The 22778-nt window shown below is 42.4% G+C and overlaps 1 protein-coding gene across 1 annotated transcript in view; it reads right to left on the minus strand.

Annotated features, from left to right (window-relative positions):
- Positions 1–22778, minus strand: part of PPM1H (protein phosphatase, Mg2+/Mn2+ dependent 1H) — a 215536-nt gene that overhangs the window by 27449 nt on the left and 165309 nt on the right. Inside the window, exons 6-7 of the mRNA XM_065408660.1 lie at positions 16019–16137; positions 564–627 (exon numbers count right to left, since the gene is read on the minus strand). Of these exons, the coding sequence (XP_065264732.1) occupies positions 564–627; positions 16019–16137 (183 nt within the window). The remainder of the gene's footprint in view (positions 1–563; positions 628–16018; positions 16138–22778) is intronic.

A 22778-nucleotide genomic window follows, 5' to 3' on the forward strand; every position in this document is an offset into this window, starting at 1 on the left:
AAAAAATTTAGTTCTTATCACTCCGAATGTGTTACCTTTCCCTGAGATCACACCCACCTATGCCTCCCCTTATGTCAGAATTTCAACAGCTTCCTTTATCTCAATATACTGTAAATCATGGTTAAACACACAACTGCTGTTTTATTCAGCAAAGTGGATAGATTTTTGTCTTCTTCACCCAACCAATCCACATTTAAAATGCATTTCATAACCATGCCATGAGAACTATCTGCACATGAACAGCAATTTAAGATGGTCTCATTTTAGCTTATTTGCAACAATGCAAAACACTCTTACGAGCTGCGTGCATGTAAGAAAACAAAAGTAAATTGAGCAACAAATGACTAAGTTTGTTATAAAACTACCTTTTAATACACTGCACTTTTCCCTCCCTGAAGACAGCAGAGACTGATTTATGTCAGACACAATATTCTTTCAAGCTGTCAAAATGATAAAATAAAGAGATACTGAGTGGAAAACATTGGACTGCCACAGGCTACACTGAGTGGTAAACAGCACAGAGTTCTTTATCCCTTTGGTTCAAGGAAAGCTCACATGCCTACCTTCTTGCCTTCTCCATATATAAGGGGAAACTTCAAGTCGTCCTCTTCAATGCTTTTGTATGCCCTGTGGGGGGGGATAAACAACATTTTTTTTTAAAGCTTGCACTCAATTAGTGACCCAGTGCCCTAACACAAGCAGCTGTGTATATTTTTATTATTTTTTCCTAGAGACTCCATCTTTGCAGCAAGCTGCCAATTTGTTTTTGTTTTTTCTGTGTAGAGATTTTCCTTACAGAACTGTGCTATTTGAACAAAAGAAAAGCTAATCCAAAGTACATGCAGTATTTAACACCAAGCTGTCCTTGTTTCTATTAAGCAGAAGAAAGTACAGGTAAACTGGAACAACATCCTAATTAGCGAAGGGGGTAGGAGGGGAGATATATTGCTGGGCATGGCATCAGCCGTACAATTATACATTGCCATAAAGAGCAGTGATTGGATTCACATTAATAATCTGAAACTGTGAGAAACAGCAGAGTTTGTAGATGGCTGAAGTGTGAAACAGTTCTCAGATCCAGTTCTCACTTTCAGGAGCTGTTTATAACAAAGCAAGCTTCATATTGCGGAGGGCGTGAGAAGATATTTAGAGCCCATTTGACCTTGGCTAGGACATTCAAGGTTGCCAGAAATTCTGTGTTTCATCACAGCTTTCAAATGGCTGAGAGATGAGAGAAGAATGAGTTCATCCTCTAAATGTGTTTACTCCATGTGTGCATACTCTACCTTTTACACGACTGATTTTTAGCACTGATGGGGTTAAAAGGTTAGCAATTTTCCTGGTGAGAAATTAAGAAACATAGAAGGTTGTAACTATTATAGCTCTTGAGAATCCTTTTGTATTACCGAACATATTCTCAGATCAATGAAATGGGGTGCTCGCTGGGTTTAGGTATGTAGCCCGAAACATCAGACAACAGGATTCACCTCCATCGCCTTCTCTATATGACAAACATTTTTTTCCCTTTGCTATTTTCTCCCCTTCCCCACCATTTGAGTTACCTCAGACACATCACCTGAGAGAACAAATCAGTATTCAGCACTGAACTGGAATGCACGAGTGTGAAAAAAGAATGCACAGTAGCGCACCCACTTGTCAGTCTCACCCAGAGCCTCAACACCTAATGTTCAGCTCTGGAGCTGGACTGGTTGTTTGAAGTCATGGGAATCAAATGCAATTAGGTTTAAACAACATTAAGGTTGTGACACAAACCAGCAGAAGCCAGGAAATTAAAGTTTAAGGCTGAAATCCTATGCTGAAACCCGCCTGTAACAACCCCGCCTGCTACCCTGAAATATTGCATAGAGCTGGGATTAATACAGGGTGTTACATTACGTAAGTACCTGTGCTGCACTACCTTGGCACAGCACGGGCAAGTAATGATCAAGAGACAGTGACACAGGCATGATATTTAAGTCTCATCTTTACCTTGCCTTGCATGGTCAGCTGGTGTCAAAATTAGCTTTTTCAATTTTTGTTTCCATATTAAAAAGTTAGGTAAATGTATTTGAGTGAAAATAATAATAATAATTGCATATTTACCATGTGCATTGAATGCAGCTCCTGGAGCAGATAAAGTCTATCATACAATGAAAGCCACTTTTTTTGTGAAATCTATGTAGCTGCTACTGCCCAGATACTACAGTTAAAGAAGGCATTCGTGCTACAGACTGAAAAATACAGCTACAAACTGGGGAAATACTGGCTCTGCTGTAGGAAGCACAACTGAGTCTTTTCTATGCTCTAAGCTATTGAGCTAGTACAGCCAAAGGATGATTTCTTGGGTTGATGTTCTTCCACTTTCTTGGGGAGAAATAACTGTCCATTACAAAAATTATGTGATATTCACACCCTAAATAAACCGGAAAAAAAAGATTTTTCTATTAGACACACCAAGTAAACTTAGTGCACTGATTCAATTCAAAAGCAAAGCTAGTTTCTTGATGGAAGGAACAAAGTCAGTTGTACAGCAGAAAGAACCAAGATGAGATACTAGCAGAATCTGTGGAAGAACAGGAGTCATGAGTCTCCATGATGGGACAGCCCAGAGGGTGTCTTTTTACAGGAGTGAATGAACGGGGGATGCTCTAGAGCTGGAGGAACAGGGTTAATACATGGCGAACATCTCAATGAGGAGAGCACATGGGGCTACTGAGCTGAAGTGCACAGCAGCAATGTACTGTTGAGAAAGCATCTGAGTGATGTCTTCCTGGGGTTTTCTATGGGGGATAGAAGCAGGTCAGATCCAGAATCTGAAAGGAAAAGAGTCATAGATCACCTCATGTGCAACCTTAGGGCTAGCATGAGACCCGTCTGCATATGGAGCCATATGTAGGTGTGCTGCCCAGGAGCAGCCCAGGGAAGGACTTATAACACCTATCACCACTGTACAAGGTGGGCTCAGTTCTCCCTGTGTCTGAGCAGAGCTGACAGGGAAACAGTGGCAGCTTCCTGATTCCCCGTTAAAAAGCTACAGGGTGGGCGCCTTTAACTTAGGTAACCGGTGCAAGGTCTTAAGAGTCACAAATTCCTCACTTGCTCTCTATTTTGTTTCCAGTAGAAAGTAACTAACTATAGCCTGAAAAGGATGCAGATTACTTCCTCCCCTTCCCCCAACTTGGCTGATATATTGAGGGGAACGGTTGCGACAGCTCCACTCACTCCCCACCTGCTCTGGAGCACATTTCCCCACCCCCAATTAAACCCAAAATGCAGGGAGGATCCCAAAGCAAGCCCCATAGAGGACTGGGGAGGTTTCATTTCCCAGCATGGCTGTATTATGGCCAGTCAGAATCTGACCCCAAGTAACAAGGATGTTATGTGATTCAATATTACATACCGGATGGATCCAAATGGCTCTCATATCATAATCTAGTAAGGCCAACAAGCCATGAAAGATTTCTAAACTAATATTTTTGGCTTGTTATATATATATATATATATTTCAAATAGCAAACACCACTAAGCCATGGCACTAACTCCCTGACAATTTCCTTTTTTAATAACAAACTGAGCCTGATCTTGAGCCACAAGACTACAGAAAAGTTAAAAATGCTTAAGCCTCTGGTTCTCCCAATGTACCCTATGCTGTAAGTTACTTGGAGCAAGGACCATGTCTGTCCTTATGCCTTCATGGACAGTGCTAGACACACGGTTGGTGCTAAAATAAGATAACATTATTAATAACTTTTGTTATTAATTCATCATTAATTTTGTTATATATTCATCACCATAATGACTGAGAATCTTTCAGTTGGGCATTAAGCAATGTTGTTTGGTCTCTCTTCCTCTACCCAGAGGGAGAAGCGTGTGTAGTGAAGTTCAGACCTGCAGGAGAATGATAAAGGACAGCTTTTCAGCCAGCAGTTTAGTGATTCCACTGGGGAGGAGGAAGGAAACTGTGAAGCTCCTTTTGATTTATACTGTGTGAAACCTACTGTTGATTTCACATAGGCTACAACCTTCTGGGCTATTTCACTTGACTTTAAGAAATAAAGTTGCATTTACGCTTGCCTGTGTTGTTTATAGAGAGAACACTGTATATATACAGATACTATATGGCCATTGGTATGTCATAAAACAGATGCATGCGGAGGTAGAGGAACCTTCCATTTTGTAAAAAATGCTAGCACAAGCCCTCTTGAAACATCCATGTAATTCAACCTAAGCTCCCTTCGATAACAAAACAAATGCAGTTTCGTTGCGACTTGTAATGAAATGCTAAACTGTATTATACTGTTCAGCCACTAGGTGGCTTTTTATTTAAATGAACCTCTTCCGTCCCTGGCAGAGCATCAAAGGATCTTATGACGAACACATTTGGTGTATATAAGCAAGCTCTGTAGCCAGTTCACATCTGGTACAGAAGTACATGACATGGTGTCAGGAGTAAATTAAGAACAGAAACAGAAGGAACAAAGCAACACTGGTTTCAGAAAGAAGGAAAACAGCAATAAACACAGGTGCTGACTTTCATTTTTCTGGGTGGGTGCTCCATGCCCACTCTGCCCCAAAGCCCCGCACCCACTCTGCCCCTTCCCCCAAAGCCCCACCCTCGCCCCACCTCTTCCTGCCCCTGTTCCGCCCCCTCTTCCAGTGCCCTGGCCTCACTACACCTCTTCCTGCCACTTCCTGCCTGCCGCCAAACAGCTGATTGGTGGGGGAGAGGGGGCACCAAAAGACTGATTGGCAGAGGGCTAGTGGGTGCTGAGCACCCACTTTTTTCCCCCCTGTGGGTGTTCCAGCCCCGGAGCACCCATGGAGTCTGCACCTATGGCAATGAAGGTTGCAGGATCTCATCAACATGCCACTCTTCAATGCCCCAGAGAACTTCAGCTTCTTTAATTTATGCTATGGGGATGCAGGCAGAGCATCTCTTTAAATCCTTAGATTTTACTGAAGACAGTCACAAAGGTATCTATGCTAAAGGGTTTAGGCTATGTTGATACATACTTTATACCCCAGAGAAATGTGGTTTATGAAAGAGCATGTTTTCACCAGAGAATTGAAGAACGAGGGGGAAATGTTGAATGTTTTATAAGAGTTCTGCACACATTGGCTGAAAACTGATTTTCAGAATGCAAAACATAAAAATATCAAAGACAGGCTGGCTATTGGATTAGCAGATGAAAACCCTTCCCAGAAGCTACAATTGAAGACAGATTTAACCCTAGTCACAGCTATTCAAATAGCAAAACACTCTGAACTGGTGAAACAGCAAAACCTAGAGAAATCTGACAAACTTAAAAAACCTAAAACTAGCTTAGAAATTGTAAAAAGACATTTATGCGTTAAAAGTCATCATCATAAAACCCCTGAGGCAAGGAGAGAGAACTTCCCTACATACACAAAGTGTGGAAAAAAGTCATATTCCAAGAAATGATGCATGTCCAGCCAGAGCACAGAGTATAATAAATGCATGAAATATGGATATTTTGCAGCTGTTTGCCTCACCAACGCAGTCAGGGAATTGACTCGTATTACAGACAATCAAGAGCCATTGTTTCTGGGATCTATCACTTAAATTGAATATTCGTGGCAGGACTATTGACTTTAAAATTGACTCAAGAGCTGATGTCACAGTCATCTCAGAAGGGATTTACAATCACCGTCAGCCCTTTCCACAGCTGAAGTCATCTGACACAGCTCTGATTAGCCCTGGAGGTATTCTGAATCACATGGGCTTGTTCACCACAGAAACAAATTACAAAGACAAAAGCAATGCTTTTAGAATGCATGTGATCAAAGGATCAAAGACAGCATGCCAGTCACAATGGGCCTATGGAGAAAGGTGGAAGAACTTGACAGAGGATTTGACGATATCGGACTTTTGAAAAGAGATCCAGTACAAATCAACTTGAGAGACAAGGCTGAACCATATATTGTACAAACACCTCTACCAGACAGACCTTGGAAGAGGCTAGTTGCAGATTTATGCAAAGTCAGAGGACATCCTTACCTGGTCATAGTGGACTATTTTTCCAGGTATATAGAAATAATTTACTTAAAAGACATAGCATGTCACAGTGCTTTTGAGAAACTGAAGTGTGCTTTTGCTCATATTAGTGTTCCAGAACAATTAGTGATGGACAATGGACCATAATTCACTGCAGCAGAATTTAAGTCATTCCAAATGAAATACGACTGATCATATTGTTAGCAGCTCACATTAGCCACAAGCGAATGGAGAGGCTGAGAGAGCTGTACGGACAGCCAAGAAAGTCTTACAGCAGAAAGATCCATTACTTGTTCTTCTGAGTTACAGATCAACACACAGCAGTTATAGGATACAGTCCAGCACAACTTCTGATGGGAAGACAACTCAGAACTACGGTTCCAACTTTGGAAAAGAACCTGTTTCCAAAGTGGCCACACATGGAGAGTAGCCAAATTGGATTAAAAGGCTCAAAGAGCTTATGTACACTTTTAAACAGATGTCACTCAGAGAACTGCCAGGTCTAGAGCCTGGTGACTGTGTTAATATCAAACTGGATGGAGAAAAGGATGGACAACTTGAACTGTTGTAAAGAAAAAGAATTCAGCACCCAGATCATATGTGATCGAGACTGACAGTGGAGAGTACAGCAGAAACCATTGACATCTACAGTTTGTTCCTCAGAAAGAACAACAAACAGAACAAACTCTACAGATGGCAGACGCAGAACAAGACGATGATGACTCAAACTGACCACAGCCAGTCGCTGCAACTAATGGAGAGCCAAATGACCAAGTTATTACACATTTGGTTCATATAATTAGAAAACAAGTATGATTCAGAGACACTTGACAGACTGATATGTGCTCAACCTCAAAGACAGCATGATAGTGTAAATATTGTAAATGGCAGGAATGTAGAACCTGCAAGGGGAAATGGAATGGAATGGAATGGAATGCTGAACTGTATTATACTTTTCAGGTGGCACAATATTTACCTTATCCAAATGAACCTCAGCCATACCTAGCAGAGCATTAAAAGATCTCACGATGAACACATCTGGTGTGTACAAGCAAGCTCTGTAGCCAATTCTGTACCAGATATGAAGTGCATGACACAGCCCTTCAGTTTTCTCCTTACTTTCCTGACCAATGTCTCAGAAAAAAGCAATGGCCACAAGAGCATGACAAAAGTAGTAGTAAAAGCAAGGTTGTGATATTGCTTACTGCTCTGAGCCTCCTTAAATCCTGTCAATGCCTCCATCACAAACTGGGTTTAAAAGGGAAAAAGGAAAAAGGAAAGAAAGAAGGGTAGCATGTACTTGGATGGATCTAACTGGTATTTTTTACTTGGTTTCGTCTTTTTTTTTTTTTCATTTTTAAAAAGTAATTGTGAAAGACTGTTGCAGTCCAGAAATACTCAGTAAAGGCCTAGCATACACACCACCCACAAGTTACATTTGGATTCAGTACCAACATTTTGGAAAACAGGGCCAAATTGCATCAGGAGCCAAAAGAGGTGCCAAAACTAGAAGCAACCAAGATCTAGATCAGAGGTGGGCAGAGTATGGCCCGCGGGACCGTCCTGCCCGGCCCCTGAGCTCCTGGCCCAGGAGGCTAGCCCCCGGCCCCTCCCCTGCTGTTCCCCCTCCTCTGCAGCCTCAGCTCACCCCGCCGCCGGGCAGCTCAGTACCGGCGCACCCCCTGCAGGGGGTGGGGGCAGGGGAGAGCAGGGAGGGAGGCCCACCCGCAGCCTCAGGGGAGCAGGCAGGCGGTGCGGTGGCAGGAGTGCTGCGAGCCCGGGCTGGAGGACTCAGGAGGAGCATCGGGCGGCCGCGCAGCCGGCTAGAGAGAAGTGGCACTTTAAAGGGGAAACTGCCGCTTCTCTCAGGCTGTGCGGCTACCCCTGTTCCTCCTGAGTCCTCTGCCCATGTTCGCAGGGCCACATTCCAAAAGGGGCTGGGGAGGGGCTCCAGGGGGGCAGTTAGGGGCAGAGGATCCCAGGAGGGGGTGGTCAGAGGACAGGGAGGGGGGGTTAGTTAGGGGGTGGGGTCCCAGGGAGCGGTTAGGGGCAGGGGGTCCCAGGAGGGGGCAGTCAGGGGCCAGGGAGGGGGGTTGGATAGAGGGTGGGAGTCCCGGGGGGCCTGTTGGGGGCGGGGATGTGGATAGGGGTCGGGGGACAGTCAGGGAACTGGCAGCAGGGGGGTTGGATAGGGGGTGGGGTCCCGGGGGGGGCGGTTAGCAGTGGGAGGTCCCGGGAGGGGGCGGTTAGGGGACAAGGAGCAGGGGGGATTGGATGGGTCGGCGGTTCTGAGGGGGGCAGTCAGGGGGCGGGAAGTGGGAGGGGGCGGTTATGGGACAAGGAGCGGGGGGGTTGGATGGGTCGGCGGTGCTGAGGGGGGCAGTCAGGGGGCGGGAAGTGGAAGGGAGCCAGGCTGTTTGGGGAGGCACAGCCTTCCCTACCTGACCCTCCATACCATTTCGCAACCCCGATGTGGCCCTCGGGCCAAAAAGTTTGCCCATCCCTGACCTAGATGATGTTACTCATATGCTAAGTGGAATCTGGTCTAAGCACACTGCAGAAAATTAGGAGGACACTGCTAAATGTCCTGCACAGGGCAATCTCTGGAACAAACTTCCCATGCGTTGATAATGACAGCAGCTACCACCAAGTGTTCTTTAAATAGTTAAAATCCTCTAAAAGGTTATGAATGTCCACATCTTCTCTTTTAGGCACAAAGACCCAGATTTTGAAAAACAGGAACCTAAACTTAGGAACCTGTCTGGTTTTCAAAATTCCTGCGTGCCCAGTGAATCCTATTGATATCAATGGGAACCGTTTGGTGCTGAATTTTGAAGAAAAAAAAAACCAAAAACCTGTTAGTGCTTAAATATGGATACAGTTTGGTCTCATCTGTTAGTTTTCTACGTACAAAATTTTTAAATTGGCTTTATAAAACATGAAAAAATATGTTGTATTTTAACTCAACTTTGTTTAAATATACTCATTTAAAAAGAAAATTGAGTGAATTTATCACTTGTGAAAAGTGTCATATTGACATCCTTGGGCATGAACAGATTGGCACTGATAACACAAATTATCCCTTGCAGTTCTGCTAACAGGCCTCAGCCCTACTCTGGGAAGGATCAGCTCTGCGGCTGAGAGGGTAGTTCAGATTTCACGTCCATTCCATGCTTTCCTTTTCTACTGAGACTGACTACAAAGTTGCCAGAGCCCATTGCAAGTTCCTCCAGTGGTGCAAGTGGAATCCATTTCTTACCAGTACGGGGGCAGAGGGAGGAGCAGCTAACGGGGGGCACGTGACCCCCTCACGTGACTCCTCCCCATCCTTCCCCCAGCCCGGGGCCCCCACACTCTTCCCGTCCCCTCCCCATAACCCACTCCCCTAGGGTGACCAGATGTCCCGATTTTATAGGGTCAGTCCCGGTTTTTGGGTCTTTTTCTTATATAGGCTCCTATTACCCACCCGATTTTTCACATTTGCTGTCTGGTCACCCTACACTCCTCTCACCTGGGGGCACGGGGGTCTCTGTCCTCCTCCTTCTGTGTGTGTCGGAGACTTCAGAACCGCAGCCAGGAAAGGAGCAGAACGCCGGCAGCTCCTCCGGCGTAGCTCTACCACCCCCAGCCCCGCTCCCCCAGCCCTGTCCTCTGAGAGACGCAGCTCTCCTGGGAACTGCAGCGGGGAAAGGAGCAGAACTGGGGCCAGCGGGCAGCCCCACGCAGGCAGCTCCTGTGGTGCTGCTGTACGGCCCCCAGCCCTGACCTCTGGCAGGGCTGCTGTACAGACAGAAGAGACCCTGAGTGTAAGGGCTGGAGGTGGTACAGCTGCGCCAGAGGAGCTGCTGACGTGGGGCCTCCCGGCAGCCCCACGTTCTGCTCCTCCTGTCTCTTTCTGGTATGCCATACTGGCTGTAATATCTTGCTGGTACGGCACAGCAGACCGTACTGCCCTACTTGCACTGCTGAGTCCCCCCAATGAGACATCCAGTACAAACCTGAACAAACAACCCAATGGAAACAGTTAATGGCACGTGGCGTGGTTTCAAGGGGATATAGCTTGACACGCAACTTCACGAGCCACTTATGTTAAGTAAAAAGAAAGGACAGCAGTTTCAGACATGTTCTGTTTGCAGTGATAACAAGGCTAGGGGCATCCCTTTAAGACAGGTTTGAGAACACAAGCTGTTCTCAATACCCCCACACTACTTCTCTCTAACCAACATTCCCAGCTCATACAGCTAGAAAGTGGGGTTTTAATCCTTGAGCAACATATAGATGAAACTGACTAGAAATGATCCCTTATTTACCTGTCTCTGGATAGATGGGGAACAAAGGTTGGAACTAATTCTTTGAATAAAGGGTGTTCAAATCATTAATCTACAGGAACTGGTTCTCTATATAGTATATTTGATTACTGTCACTGAACCAGAATAATTAGCCACTTATTACCATGCCTTCAAAGGAGAGGAGAGATAGTTTAGTGTGGTTAAGGAACACTACCTTTGAAAATCAGGCAACTCAGGCCCTGATCCAGAAAAGTATTTAAATATGTGCTTAAATTTAAGCACATGCTTATTTGCTTTTTCTGGATCAGAACCTTGGTTAGGACCCTATATATGGATATAGGTGTCTGACTTTAAGCAGTCTTTGAAAACGTTCGCTGTAATCGGCTGATGCCTCAGTTTTCTCAGCTGTCATCTTCATGTCATGAGGTTGAATGGGTGTGTACAACTAAACTGAAAACCTAACATGGAAGGTGCTAAAGAGGAGCTAAAAGTATTCAAAAAGCCTGTACAAGGGAGTGGTGGTTGTGAGGGAGGGGAAGATGGCAGAAATAAGCAACAAAACTAAAGAAAAGATTTTCACATTAAAATATATTCGAGGAGGTAAAATCCTTTTTTTTTTTTTTTTTTTACACAGAGAACCCAGCAGAGAGGGGTCTGTTGCATAAATGGTGGGAAACTGCTAAGACATCTCGTGGCTCTACTTTTCTCCTTTTGGTGCAGCAATGACTATTACTTTTCTGTTCTGTCTTTGTTTTATCCTGCCCCAAAGACACTGGCTCAGTTCCTGTGGCATGTGTGCACTTGGGGAAAGCAGAGTCATTCGTCACTGTCAGGAGATGTGCTGTACACAGCAGGTCAGGTCTCATCCCCCGCTGTTCCTGCAGCTAGAGCTGCAAATCTTGAAAAGATGCAGAACATGCACATTGCAAACAACCATTTATCATTCCAGAGCTGTGCTCCAGACAACGAGCTGCCTCATCCGCACATGTGAAAGAACCATTCTCCAGCCCTCTCCCATTACAGGAGCTTTGCAAGCGGCTAATTCGCCTTGCTATTTTCTCCCTCTTGCTCTGTTTGCTAGTAGCTCTGGATTACAGTTCCTGCTGCAAAAATGACATCCTACCCCCCTGTTCTCTAGAAAGGCCTAAAGCTGCCAAGGTTGCCATAATCATTAAATTATGAAAATGTAAGTCGCTGGGAGAAAATTAATACCAGGCACGACCAGGAAAAGGCTGCTTTCTTGTGAAGTAATTATGAAATTAAAATTTGATCTCTCCCTGGCAGTTCTACAAAGGATATGAGACTGAGGTCTAAGCACAACAATACAGTCAGAATTTCAACAGAGGAAGCACACAGGGTTCCACTAGACAAAAAAGCCCATAAAATACTAATAAAAAATATGAACTTTTTATTGTAAATTACATGAATTTGGCTAAAAGGTGTAATCAAGTGGGTGAAGATGCAGGGTTTGCAGACTTCCAATTACTCTTTACAACTTGGAGTCAAGCTGTTAGGAAATGCAGCTTATCTGAATAAGACTAATAATGCTAAGTTAATTAGACCCACAGGCATTGACCAGCAGATAAATTCAGGCCTAAAAGAGGGACACTGCCACTTTAAATACTGCCTTGGGATCCGAGGGAAAGCTAATGAGGAGTGTCAGTTGGGGCTGTTTTATTAGGTGGTTCTCTAGAGGATAAAGCCTGAGGTTTCTGTAACAAGGCTTCTGTGCTTGATTCAATAAATCAATTTATATTAAACAGGGGTGCAGCGCTGGCGTCTGCTTCATAAAGCACTCTGTGGCATTTCTCAATCTGCTTATCCACTTCTCTGTCAGGCTACCTGAATGTGCTGTCAGAGGACATTGAACAGAGCAATAACGAATAGGACAGCATCCACCTTGACATTATTGTTCAAAATCAACTTGCGTGTTCCCAAGCAAAACATGCGCAATTGGCTCTTGGTGTGGGATTTTGGGTCCCCGTTAAGTGATTAATGAGACCTTATTTTTAAGAGCTGGAGTCTGAGCTGCAGACGCCAGTGCAGGCTGCACAATAAAAGCAAAGGTCATCCATCCTAAACAAAATTAAAAAACCAACTTCGCTTTAAACTCATTTTATCAGATGATCAGAGGCTGAAAGATCTTCCCTGTTAGAAAGGAAAGAGAGAGCACTAAATAGGTTGGCAGCATTCCAGGAGGTGGACAATATTGACCCTAGAGTAAAATGGTTTTTGTTTAGTGCTAGTCCTAGGATACCAGCCTTTTTGGTATGGAGTAAGTCGCACAGAGAGATCCCTCCCCAAAACGTGATGGCCATTGGTGGCTAATTGTATACAACAACCACAAAACCTCACAGACACAGATGATCTGGGAACAGCTGTACCATTAGGTACACAGAATGCTCAGATTCTGTTTATGACTTCTATTCACTTTATTCCTAGTTTTTAATCCCTTACATGTAGTTGGGACTACAGCTGGTTGGAACATTTTCAATAAAATGCAATTTTGTCAAAGCCAAAATATTTTGCGGAGACATACATTTTCACCAGGAAGGATTTTTTGTCCAAGGTTCTGGTCACTTCTGACACACACAAAAAAAATCTTCCTGACTCAAAAAGCTCAGGTATCAGTTTCAAACCAGCCATTTCAACACAATTCTGTTTTTGTGAAAATGTTCCAAAGGTTTGGGTTTTGTTCCCATACAGATTGAAAATAAATTCTGAAACCTCACAAGCTGCCATGAAATGGAACGTTGGCAGCTGCTAGACTTTATGGCCACAAGTGAAGAAACATCACTGGTGTATCTGTTGTCTCATGGACAGCCCAGCAGGACATGTGGAAAGATACCAAACATGCCATCTTCATGACAAGGTTTAACTTCTACCAGCCATAGGCCTGGGAACCCAGTACCACAGATCCAGCTGTGAGAAACTGCTCTTTCAACTTAGTAATACAGACGTCTGCCAGAAAATTGCAGCTTGAGATAGCCCAGAGGCTTGTTCAGCAGGAGACAGAGCTCTTAAGATACAATGCCAGCTACAATATATATCCCGTGATGGCTGCTCAACACAACGCCGAGGGGGGTGACTTGCATTAAGCTCCCACCTAAAGGCTATAGTGGAATTTTTGGCACAAAATCTGAACACACGAGACAGAGAAAGGAGACAAGGTTGGGGGTGGGGGTCGGGTAAGGATTGGGGGAGAAGGGAAAGGGTTGGTCTCAAAGCAATTACAGGCAGCCTTAGACTAGTGTGAGGCAGTGCATGTTGCCGGATCGGTGGCCGTCCTTATGCTATGAGGAAGCTTGGCAGCTCTGCTACCACTGTGAGCTGCTGAAACAAAGCCAATGTGGAAACTTCACAGAGGAAAAAAAAAATGAAAAAAGAAGCCCAACTGCATTATGACAGTTCCAGAGACAATAACCTTTTGTAATCCAAACAAGCTAGCCAAGCCAATCTATTGTTGAGCCTCTGAAAAACTCCAGAGCACAGTAGAAGGGAAAAAAAAAATCCTATAGCTTCTAATAGAAAACACAGAAAAACGCCCTGAATTTTAAAATCAAGCACAGTTCCTCTTTCAAGAGAAACCCTGGGGGCTATGTTTTACACCACTGGACTTAATTATTGAATGCAAAGAAAACTAACAAAGTGTGAGAGTGAGCGTTTCTCTTTCAAAAACCACCCACACATCTACTCACTTGTGCAGGAGGTTCGCAGATCAAAGATCTTGCGAATTAATTCAACCCCTCCCCCCCATGCCCTTCTCTCTCTTCAAATTTGGCATGAAGAGGTCTAGGTTTGGCACTGGCTTAGTACACCAGGTTATACTATAGTGAGTCTTGTGGAGAAGGTAAGGAAATATATGCTGGTTTAAACTCTATAATAGCTACCTTAACTCAAGGAGGGAAAGGGAGAAGTAAGTAACCTGAGGAGAGAAATCATCATCATGAAATAACAATCACTGAGCCTGTAGGTATGTTAGAAATCTAACATCTTAACCATATTTTTAGCCATTAAAAGGATTCCAAACGTTGAACTCAGGGGCCTGTTTTATGAGCTAAACAGAAGACTCCTGCCTAGAAGATTATTACATAAGAACACACAGGTAGTGGGAAGCACAACTTCCTTGACCAAGCACATTTAAAACGGAAATGGCACCCTTATCTGATCAGCTAAGCTTCACGAGGACATAGCAGTCCCTTCACCATTAGATTGTTTTCAGCTCTGAAGCAGAGAAACAAGAGAGACTGCTGATACGCCAGCACCGGACTTAGTCTGAGAAAATGGCTACAAGATACTCAACTGCTGACCAACGACTCCAGTACAAAAGTGGTCCCCCCTTCTTTGCTCACATTTATAAATTCAGAGACTAGAGGGAAGACGTGGCATCATCTTCCACTTGCATTTTTGTGGCTCTTTCCATGCCCTTGTTCTTCAACAGTCAGTACACCCGTGGTGTACTTATAGGTGAATTTTTAGTCATGGTTTAAGACATGTTAACTAACAGGATTGTAAACTGTAGTGTAAACGCTATGCAAATGTTTGTCCTCTCTTACTCATCTCCTTTTTAAAGCTATTTTAAAATACCATCCCCCGAATCTCCTCATATGAATGTGTTTCCAGGCCTTTGATCATTCTTGTTGCCCTTCCTTAAACACACCTTTAATTTTGCAAAATTTCTTTTTTAGCTGGGATGACTGAAATAGGACATATAATTGATTTATATAATGGCATTATAATATTATCTGTATTATTCACCATCCCATTCCTTATTCATCCTGACATTGTTTGCCTTTTTGACCACAGATGCACAGCTCCATTGAGCAGTTCACAATGATGCCCAGGTTTTGCCTGAGTCGATACAGTTAATTTAGAACCCCATAAGGTGTTTGAGTAGTTGGAATTTTTCCCTCGCGTGTGGATTACTTTGCATTTATCAACACTGAATTTCATTTGCCATTGTGTTGCCCATTCACCCAGCTTGTTTAGGTCTCTGAAGTTCCTCCCATTATTCTCTGCTCCTGACTAACCTAAATGACTGTGTTATCTGCAAATCTCGCTACCTCATTGCTCATTCCCCTTTCCAGAGAACTGATAAATATATTAAACAATGCGATAACTGTTACAGAATCTTGAGTCACCCTGCTGTTAACTCTTTGCCAAAAAGGAAATTTGACCATTTATTCCTCTTCTTTGTTTCCCTTCTCCTAGCCAGTTTTTAATACTTTGCCCCTCACCCAATGACTACTTACCTTCTTTAGTAGCTTCTTGTGAGGGACCTTGTCCAAGTTCTTTTGAAAGTCTAGGGGTATCTACCCTACAACCACTTCAGTGGCACATTATTGAAGAGTTCTTCAAGCACATTATTAAAGAAAATGAATTTATGTTAAACCAGAGACTACAATATTTATAAAACAGAATGATTTCAAACACATGAAAGAGTCGCATGATATGTCCTTTGAGGGTCTTGCCTCACTATCACTTCTCACACCAAGAATGAGCCAAGGTCATAACTCTAGACAATCTCTGATTTATTTAAGATTTTGTTTTCTAAAAAGAATAAAAAGTTGGATAGAGGGAGATCCCCTTTCACAACACACACACACACACACACACACACTGCTGTTTTGATGTAGACAGATTTATGCTAATCAAGAATGCATGCATTATTTCCCCCCCCCCCTTTCAATGCTCAGAAACGGCATGTTCTTACCAGCCAGTCATGTTAAAGTCCCTGTAGAGCATCCTCTTCCCAACTTCCTTACGCTGCACCCTCCTTGGAAACTCTAAATGTGTGAACTCGTTACCCAGCAAGTGGGGCTGCATGAAAGCCTATGGGCAAAAAAACAGAAACCATGCTCATATCTTACAACAAAATTCATCTATAAGATAGTTTCTCTCCCCCTCCCCCACTTTTATGTATTTTTTAATTTTTTAAAAAGAGGCGATGAGTAACTATCCTAGCAAACAGTATTCATACACATGAATAAAAATCTGACAGACTATTTGGTGCTTAGTGCAGAAAGCTAATCAGATACCTCCATAATCAGCAGTGAGATCTCCCCCAAGTCTTCTATTTTCTCCCACTTAATAAATACTAATACTTAGTACTTGTATAGCATATTTCATCCATTTATCTCAAGGCAGTTTGACAAGGTGGATAAGCATTATCATTAAGGCTAAGATTCTGTCAAGGGTATTTTTAGTAAAAGACACGGACAGGTCACGGGCAATGAATAAAAATTCATAGAAGCCCACGACCTGTCCCTGACTTTTACTAAAAATACCCGGGGAGGTGAGGGGGGGGGGGGGCAAACAAAGTTCAGCTGGGGCTTGCAGCTGCTCCTGTGGCAGGGGCTGACGGCTGCTGCTCCAGTCCCAGTGGGGCTGACCCAACCCCAGCTGTTGTTCTGGCGGCCCCAGGGCTGGCTGCTGGCCAGCTGTTTTGACAGCCACTGCTTTAGCAGCCCTGGGGCTGACAGCTGCTCCAGACCTGCCCCAGAAGTAGTCACAGAGATCCTGGAAAGTCATGGAATCTATGACCTCTGTGACAGAATCGTAGCCTTAATTATCATCCCATTTTACACCTGCAGAATCTGAGAGAGAGATCAAGGCCCATCTTCAGTCAGCCAGCCAGTTCCCATTTTTGTAGCATTTTTATTAATTGCTTTCCTTCTTCTAAGGAAAAAAAAAAAAAAAAAAGCAGTACTGACCCCATTTCTCCTGTTAAACCTGGACCAGTTCCTGACAAATTGCCTATAACAAATAAACTCTGGGTTATACAATATTTTCTGTTACCATGAGTATATCTGGTCCTCCCGGAAGTGAATAATTTTTCATGCCGGACAGATCCAATCATAGTATGGGTAAACACATTTACTAGAGCTAGTCAGAAAATGGAATCCTCCCCCTGAAAGAAAATATCAAGTTTTCAGCCAAAAACTGAAATATTCCAGTCCTGCCTCATGGGAGTTGTAGTTTGGGTGCCTCATATTCCCTTTCTCCTCTGTGTGCCCGGTTCCCTGGTCAAACGACATCTTTCCACATGAAGCACTATGGTCTCAGTTCTTGGTGATGGGAGGCAGTGTATCATGGTAGCTGCATGGCAGTAGTGCATCATGGGAGATTAAATTCATCCAGTGACCCTGGCCCATAGAAAAGAACTGGAGCATGAGGCACCAGAACTACAATTCTCATGAGGCACTGTGGCGGCATTTCAGAATCAAAATATTTCTGTTTTCTGCCAAAATATTTTGGGTTTTGGCTTTCAGATGTTAAATAAAAATTGATTTTTTTTTGTGGAAAGTGGACACTTTTCACAGAAAATTTAATTTAGTTAAAAACGAAATTTTCTGTCAAAAACAGCTTTGGCGAAAATTTTTTGATCAGCCCTAATATTTACACAGCTCTGCCAACGTGCCTCAGTTGTGCCCTGCTGCACTCCAGCTATTGAGATCCTTGGTCTCTCTATCAATGACTGCTTGCTAATGTTACTAAAGGGTCTGGTGATTCTGTGATGGGGACCAACTTCAGACTAAACCATTCGTTTTCATTTGGGGTCTAGAAAGAAGTTACACCGAAATCCCCAGATGTGAAAAGTTAATCCATTAACACTGTGCCTGAGCTCACATACAACATTAACAGTTATGTTTCCCCTCCACATTTTACCATAAGCAGCAGCAAAAAGACAAACGAAAAAACATTTAAGGCTTAATTACATGTGCATACTGGTGGGGTTTTTGCATTTACTGGCAGTGAGCTCCTGCCTGAGACAAACTGAGCCAAATTAGCCAGGGATCACTGGGCCTAAGGTGGACAGACAAAAGTTGCATTTCCCCTTAGCCTTCTGGAAATGCCCCTTTCCCCCCCGTTCAGCTGGTTAAGGGAATAAAATCTGCCTTATCTTCAGCAGCAGCTGCAGTCAGGGAAGATCAAATGAGTTGGCATTAGTTTCTAGCTATGACATAAATGTAGTACTCATGAAAAGTGAGCAGTTGGGAGTATCTGAAACCTTTACTGATTTACCCAATAGCTCTCATACAAATAGGTCAAAATAAAATATTTCCTTCATTTAAGGCGTGAACTTGCGGAATTCAGTGGGAGTTGGATCAGGCTCAACACATCACCTCTCTATCCTAAAGAAACCAATTGCTTCCATTCTTTTATCCAGATATCTTTTGAGAAGAAATCTCCAGCTTCACTGAAATGGAGTCAAGGCAGATGACGTTCTGACTGGCTAACTAGAGTGCAGTCTACTTTCAAGGCCCAACTTTCAAGTTTGATGGAGACCTTCTGCTCTTTTGCTGGAACAAGAGTTCCATCAAATCCCTTCTCAGCACAGGACAATATTACTTTATCTGCAAACTGTAGTCTTCAATAAAGTTCCCCTAAAATATTGTCCTAACGGGCCATGTAGATGGATCACTGTTCCCTGCTAAAAGAAAGAAATTATTGTAAGGTATTACTGATTTTTAAAAATGTCTAGTGAGATCAAACCTATAGCATACATCTTGGAAAGAGGTTTTCTGTACTTTTACTTTAGTATTTTAGATATCCAATATGTAAATTTATGTATAATCATTGCGTTTATCTTTTTTTCTTTTATTTTGAAAACTATACACATCTAAAAGAGTTTGATTCAGTATATTGCAGTATAAAATATATTTGGTAATTTTTGACAGCCAAGAGATGGAATAGAAACCTGGTTGCTAATTTTAATAGATAATTTTATATTTTACTGATGTCCTAAATAAATTCCAGAAACTCAGTATTTTATTATAGTTTTTTCTGGATTTTTCCAATATTCACTCTTTTTTCATCTGCTGTGTTGAAAAAAAGAAGTCAATAATCAGTTTAGAACGTTGTTGATTTCAGTTTTTGTAAAAAATACATGGATTATCTTGAGCAAATAATTACAAATCCAGTCCACTTAAAGCTTAGTGTTCTCTGCCTTTAAAACAGGCAGCACTGTTTAAAACACAAAAACACCCTACCACCAATGGAGTTTTTTCCCTCTTAGATTATCAAATTGCTTGTTTTACTGTATAGACAACTCCAAAAGAAACTAAATCCATAAGGCTTTTAGCAACATTTTTTCTTGGAAAATAAGAATTTCCCTTATTGCAAAGGGAAAGTGATTGTGAGAGACTGCGTTTCATAAAGATTTGCTCAGATGGAAAGTCTAAGGTCACACATGAAATAAGATTAATAAAGCTGGCAGAGCTACCAGTGGACTGCTAATGTTCAAATAAGATTTCTCTTCCGCAGCCTACCCTCAATGTTTGATTTACAATCTAAGAATCTTAACTTGATTCTAGTATTTTTGACGTCAGTAAAACAGAGAAGGAGAAGAGGAATTTGGAAGCTGCTGGTGTCTGAATGTGAGTTGAATTCTTATGTGAAGAAACATTTCTTTTGCAGTTATTCTTGAAGTTTCCCTGGTAATTCTATAAAGTGATATGAATGTGCCACTATAAAACACAGGCTTGACTCCTTTCAGACTGACTTATTGAGAACTGTTCCCTATTTACTACGAGGCGTGGCTCTTCGCCTTCCTCCTGGTGACAGATTGTGCTTTGCAATAGAAAAAGAAAATAAATACAAAACAAAAATCTTCAACATCTGCAGATCTTTAAAGGAGATCCACAAGCAGACACAAAGAAATCTCTTTAATTGATCAACAAAAGCAAAATGTGAATCAATTCTAACAACATTTAAATAGTGGTTAGACATCACATTTATCAATGATTTTACATATACTCAGTCTAGGTTTAAAAGTATGCTAAGGGGAAAATATATTTCACAGAAAAAATGTTACTTAGCTTTAAAGCAAAAACAACCAACCTTGGTGAATATCAAATACTTTACTTTCTGTATCCTTACCAGGCTAGTTAAGAAGGCTTCACTCTACTATTCTGGCTTTAGGGTACAAAAAATATTTTCCACCATTTTGGTCTTTCAACAGTTATTACTGTCTGCTTTGGCACAAATCTACAGTATTCTGTATTATATGCTTTTGGGAGTCAGCCATTTTATGGTTGTCTATATTAAAAATTCAGTGTTAGTTATGCTCTTTTAACAGTTAGCCATGTAGAAAAGAACCCGCTCATGGAAATATGAGTCACTTTTCTTTCAACAGGCCGGTTTCCCCATTTCCTTTTTATTAAAATTGATCTGGAAAGCAAATGTGAAAACTAAGTTAACTCACATTTATCCCAACAAATTAGGCTGTAGAGAGCATTTGTGTGCCTTACAATTCTCTTTGCGAAGTCCTTTAATGTTGACTACTTCACTCAGGCTATCCTAGAATGCATCATTCTGTGACATCCAACATCAGAAGTTTCATTGCAACTCATGGTACTATCAGGGTTGCCATTTTCACCCATACATATAGCCAAGCCTCAAGGTATAGTACTATTCCTTTAATACAAGGACAATTATCATTGTGCCTTTTCCTCAAGCATTACATTTTAGTTCACGACCCCACACTCAAACTGGAAAAGGTTAAGTGTGATGCATCCAGGAGAGGTTCCAAGCATACTGGTCAGTTACTCTAGGGCTGGATCCATATTCAAAGCCAAACAACAGGAAATCTAAATAGGGGAAAACATTAGAAAAAGAAAACAAGTCTCCAGGATCAGAAATATAGGGCCAGGTCCTTGGTGGACAGTTGTAGTTCCCTTTATATGGGAAAGTTTCCAACTGGTGGAGAACTGACACTGGCTGTCTCTAGCACCAGATGAGCACAAAAAGTGGCCTATAGACACCTTTGCCCCTCCGTCTGCCCAATGCACCAAGCAGAGCTCTGGTGCATCTGAAGATTTGGATCTAAGGATTTTGATCTAAGGTGAATGTGTAAAGAAACACAAGAGTAAGAAATTTGGACAAAATGGGTATTTTGGAAGTAGACTGTACTACCATTAACCAACACTCATTGTTAGGAAGTTGAAAGGAGCCCCCGCTCCCCAAACCATACAAAATATTTCCATATCTCAGGTAATACTTTGTAAACTAATCTTTCAGACAGAGAAGTATCTATTTAAAAGAATTACATGAGGGGACGGATGGTCTTGTAGCCAACGCATTAGACATACTCAGAAGATCTGGGTTCAATTCCCAGCTCAGGCACAAAATTCTTGTGTATTGTAGAGCAAGTCATGTAATGTCTCTGAGCCTCAGTTCCCCATCTGTAAAATGGAATAGCAATAATTCCTTCTGCCCACTCCTGCTCTTTCTAGACTGCAAACTTTCTGAAGCAGGAACCCTGCCTTGAATTGCGTACGGACAATATTTAGGCCGACTGTAATGCAAATGATAATGTTGTACCTGTCTGCAAAAGTCAATATTAACAGAAGTTTCTAGAGGGAATACATGATAAAATATATGTTGCAAAAATGCACTAAATGGCAAAATCTAGAATGATTCATATTAAAAGTCTCTTCAGAAGATAAAAAGGGAAATTGACTGGGGTAATCTCCACAGATATATTTTTTGCCAGCCCAAATGCTGAAGTCTTAGAAAACTTCAGAAGTCAACAAATCAGTGCACAGTCAATATCTGGTTGGATTTTGTCATCTTTTTCACAGCATGTTAGCAAGGGAAGCACCATGATTTCCTTCCAGAGTGCCTCACGGATCATAATAAAAAGGTTGTCACAAATGCTGAGCCCCACAACTTCAAAGCAAAAGGACAACACTTCGTAGGCTGGCAAAAGCCTGTCTGAAGAAGGGCCTACTACATGAATGGAACCTATTGGGGAGCAAGAAGACAACAAGTGCTGTGAATCTGGAGAGGGAAGGGAATGCGAATGTAACACTTGTACATCTTTTGCTAAATGATCTGTGTCTTAAGGTGTCATATCTTTAAGAGGATATGACTGCTAGGAGAGGATCTATAACTGGAAGCTCCAAGAAGTTTCTAGCTCATTGACAGAGCAGATTGCTTCTGCTGCAAACATCCATATGGAATCAGTGAGAGGAATCCAGGGGCTACATTCAGTTAAACGCAGGTTGCATTTGAATGTATGCTTTTCTCCTAAAGAAGTAAAACTCTAGGTGAGACTAGTCCTTACTAGATGGTTGGGGTGAGAGTGACTCGATCAATGGAAGCCCAAGTGCTCCTTGGAGCTGCTAAGAAAGAGGTCCATGCTCATGGATATTGTAGGACAGGCCATACCAAAAACTACGCTATAATTTGGGCTGGTCAGAAAATCTTTTGTCTAATGGTTTTTCTGCATTGTTAAACTAGCTCTAGTTGCAACAGTGACCCGGGCCACTTTCTTCTCTATTTCTGGAGGAGACAAGACTGGAGTGGGTTTATAGTTCATTTGAGCTAAACACATATTACGAGAAGGAAGATTACATTGGCACTGACAACTGCAGAGTGAAATATTTATGTTAAAATGACCAGAATGTGCATTTCTTCCTGTTGTTCGGTATGCATGGGAGAGGGAACTGGGAAACTACATTTAAACT

The sequence above is a fragment of the Emys orbicularis genome, chromosome 1, assembly GCF_028017835.1.
Source record: "Emys orbicularis isolate rEmyOrb1 chromosome 1, rEmyOrb1.hap1, whole genome shotgun sequence".
Taxonomy (NCBI): Eukaryota; Metazoa; Chordata; order Testudines; family Emydidae; genus Emys; species Emys orbicularis.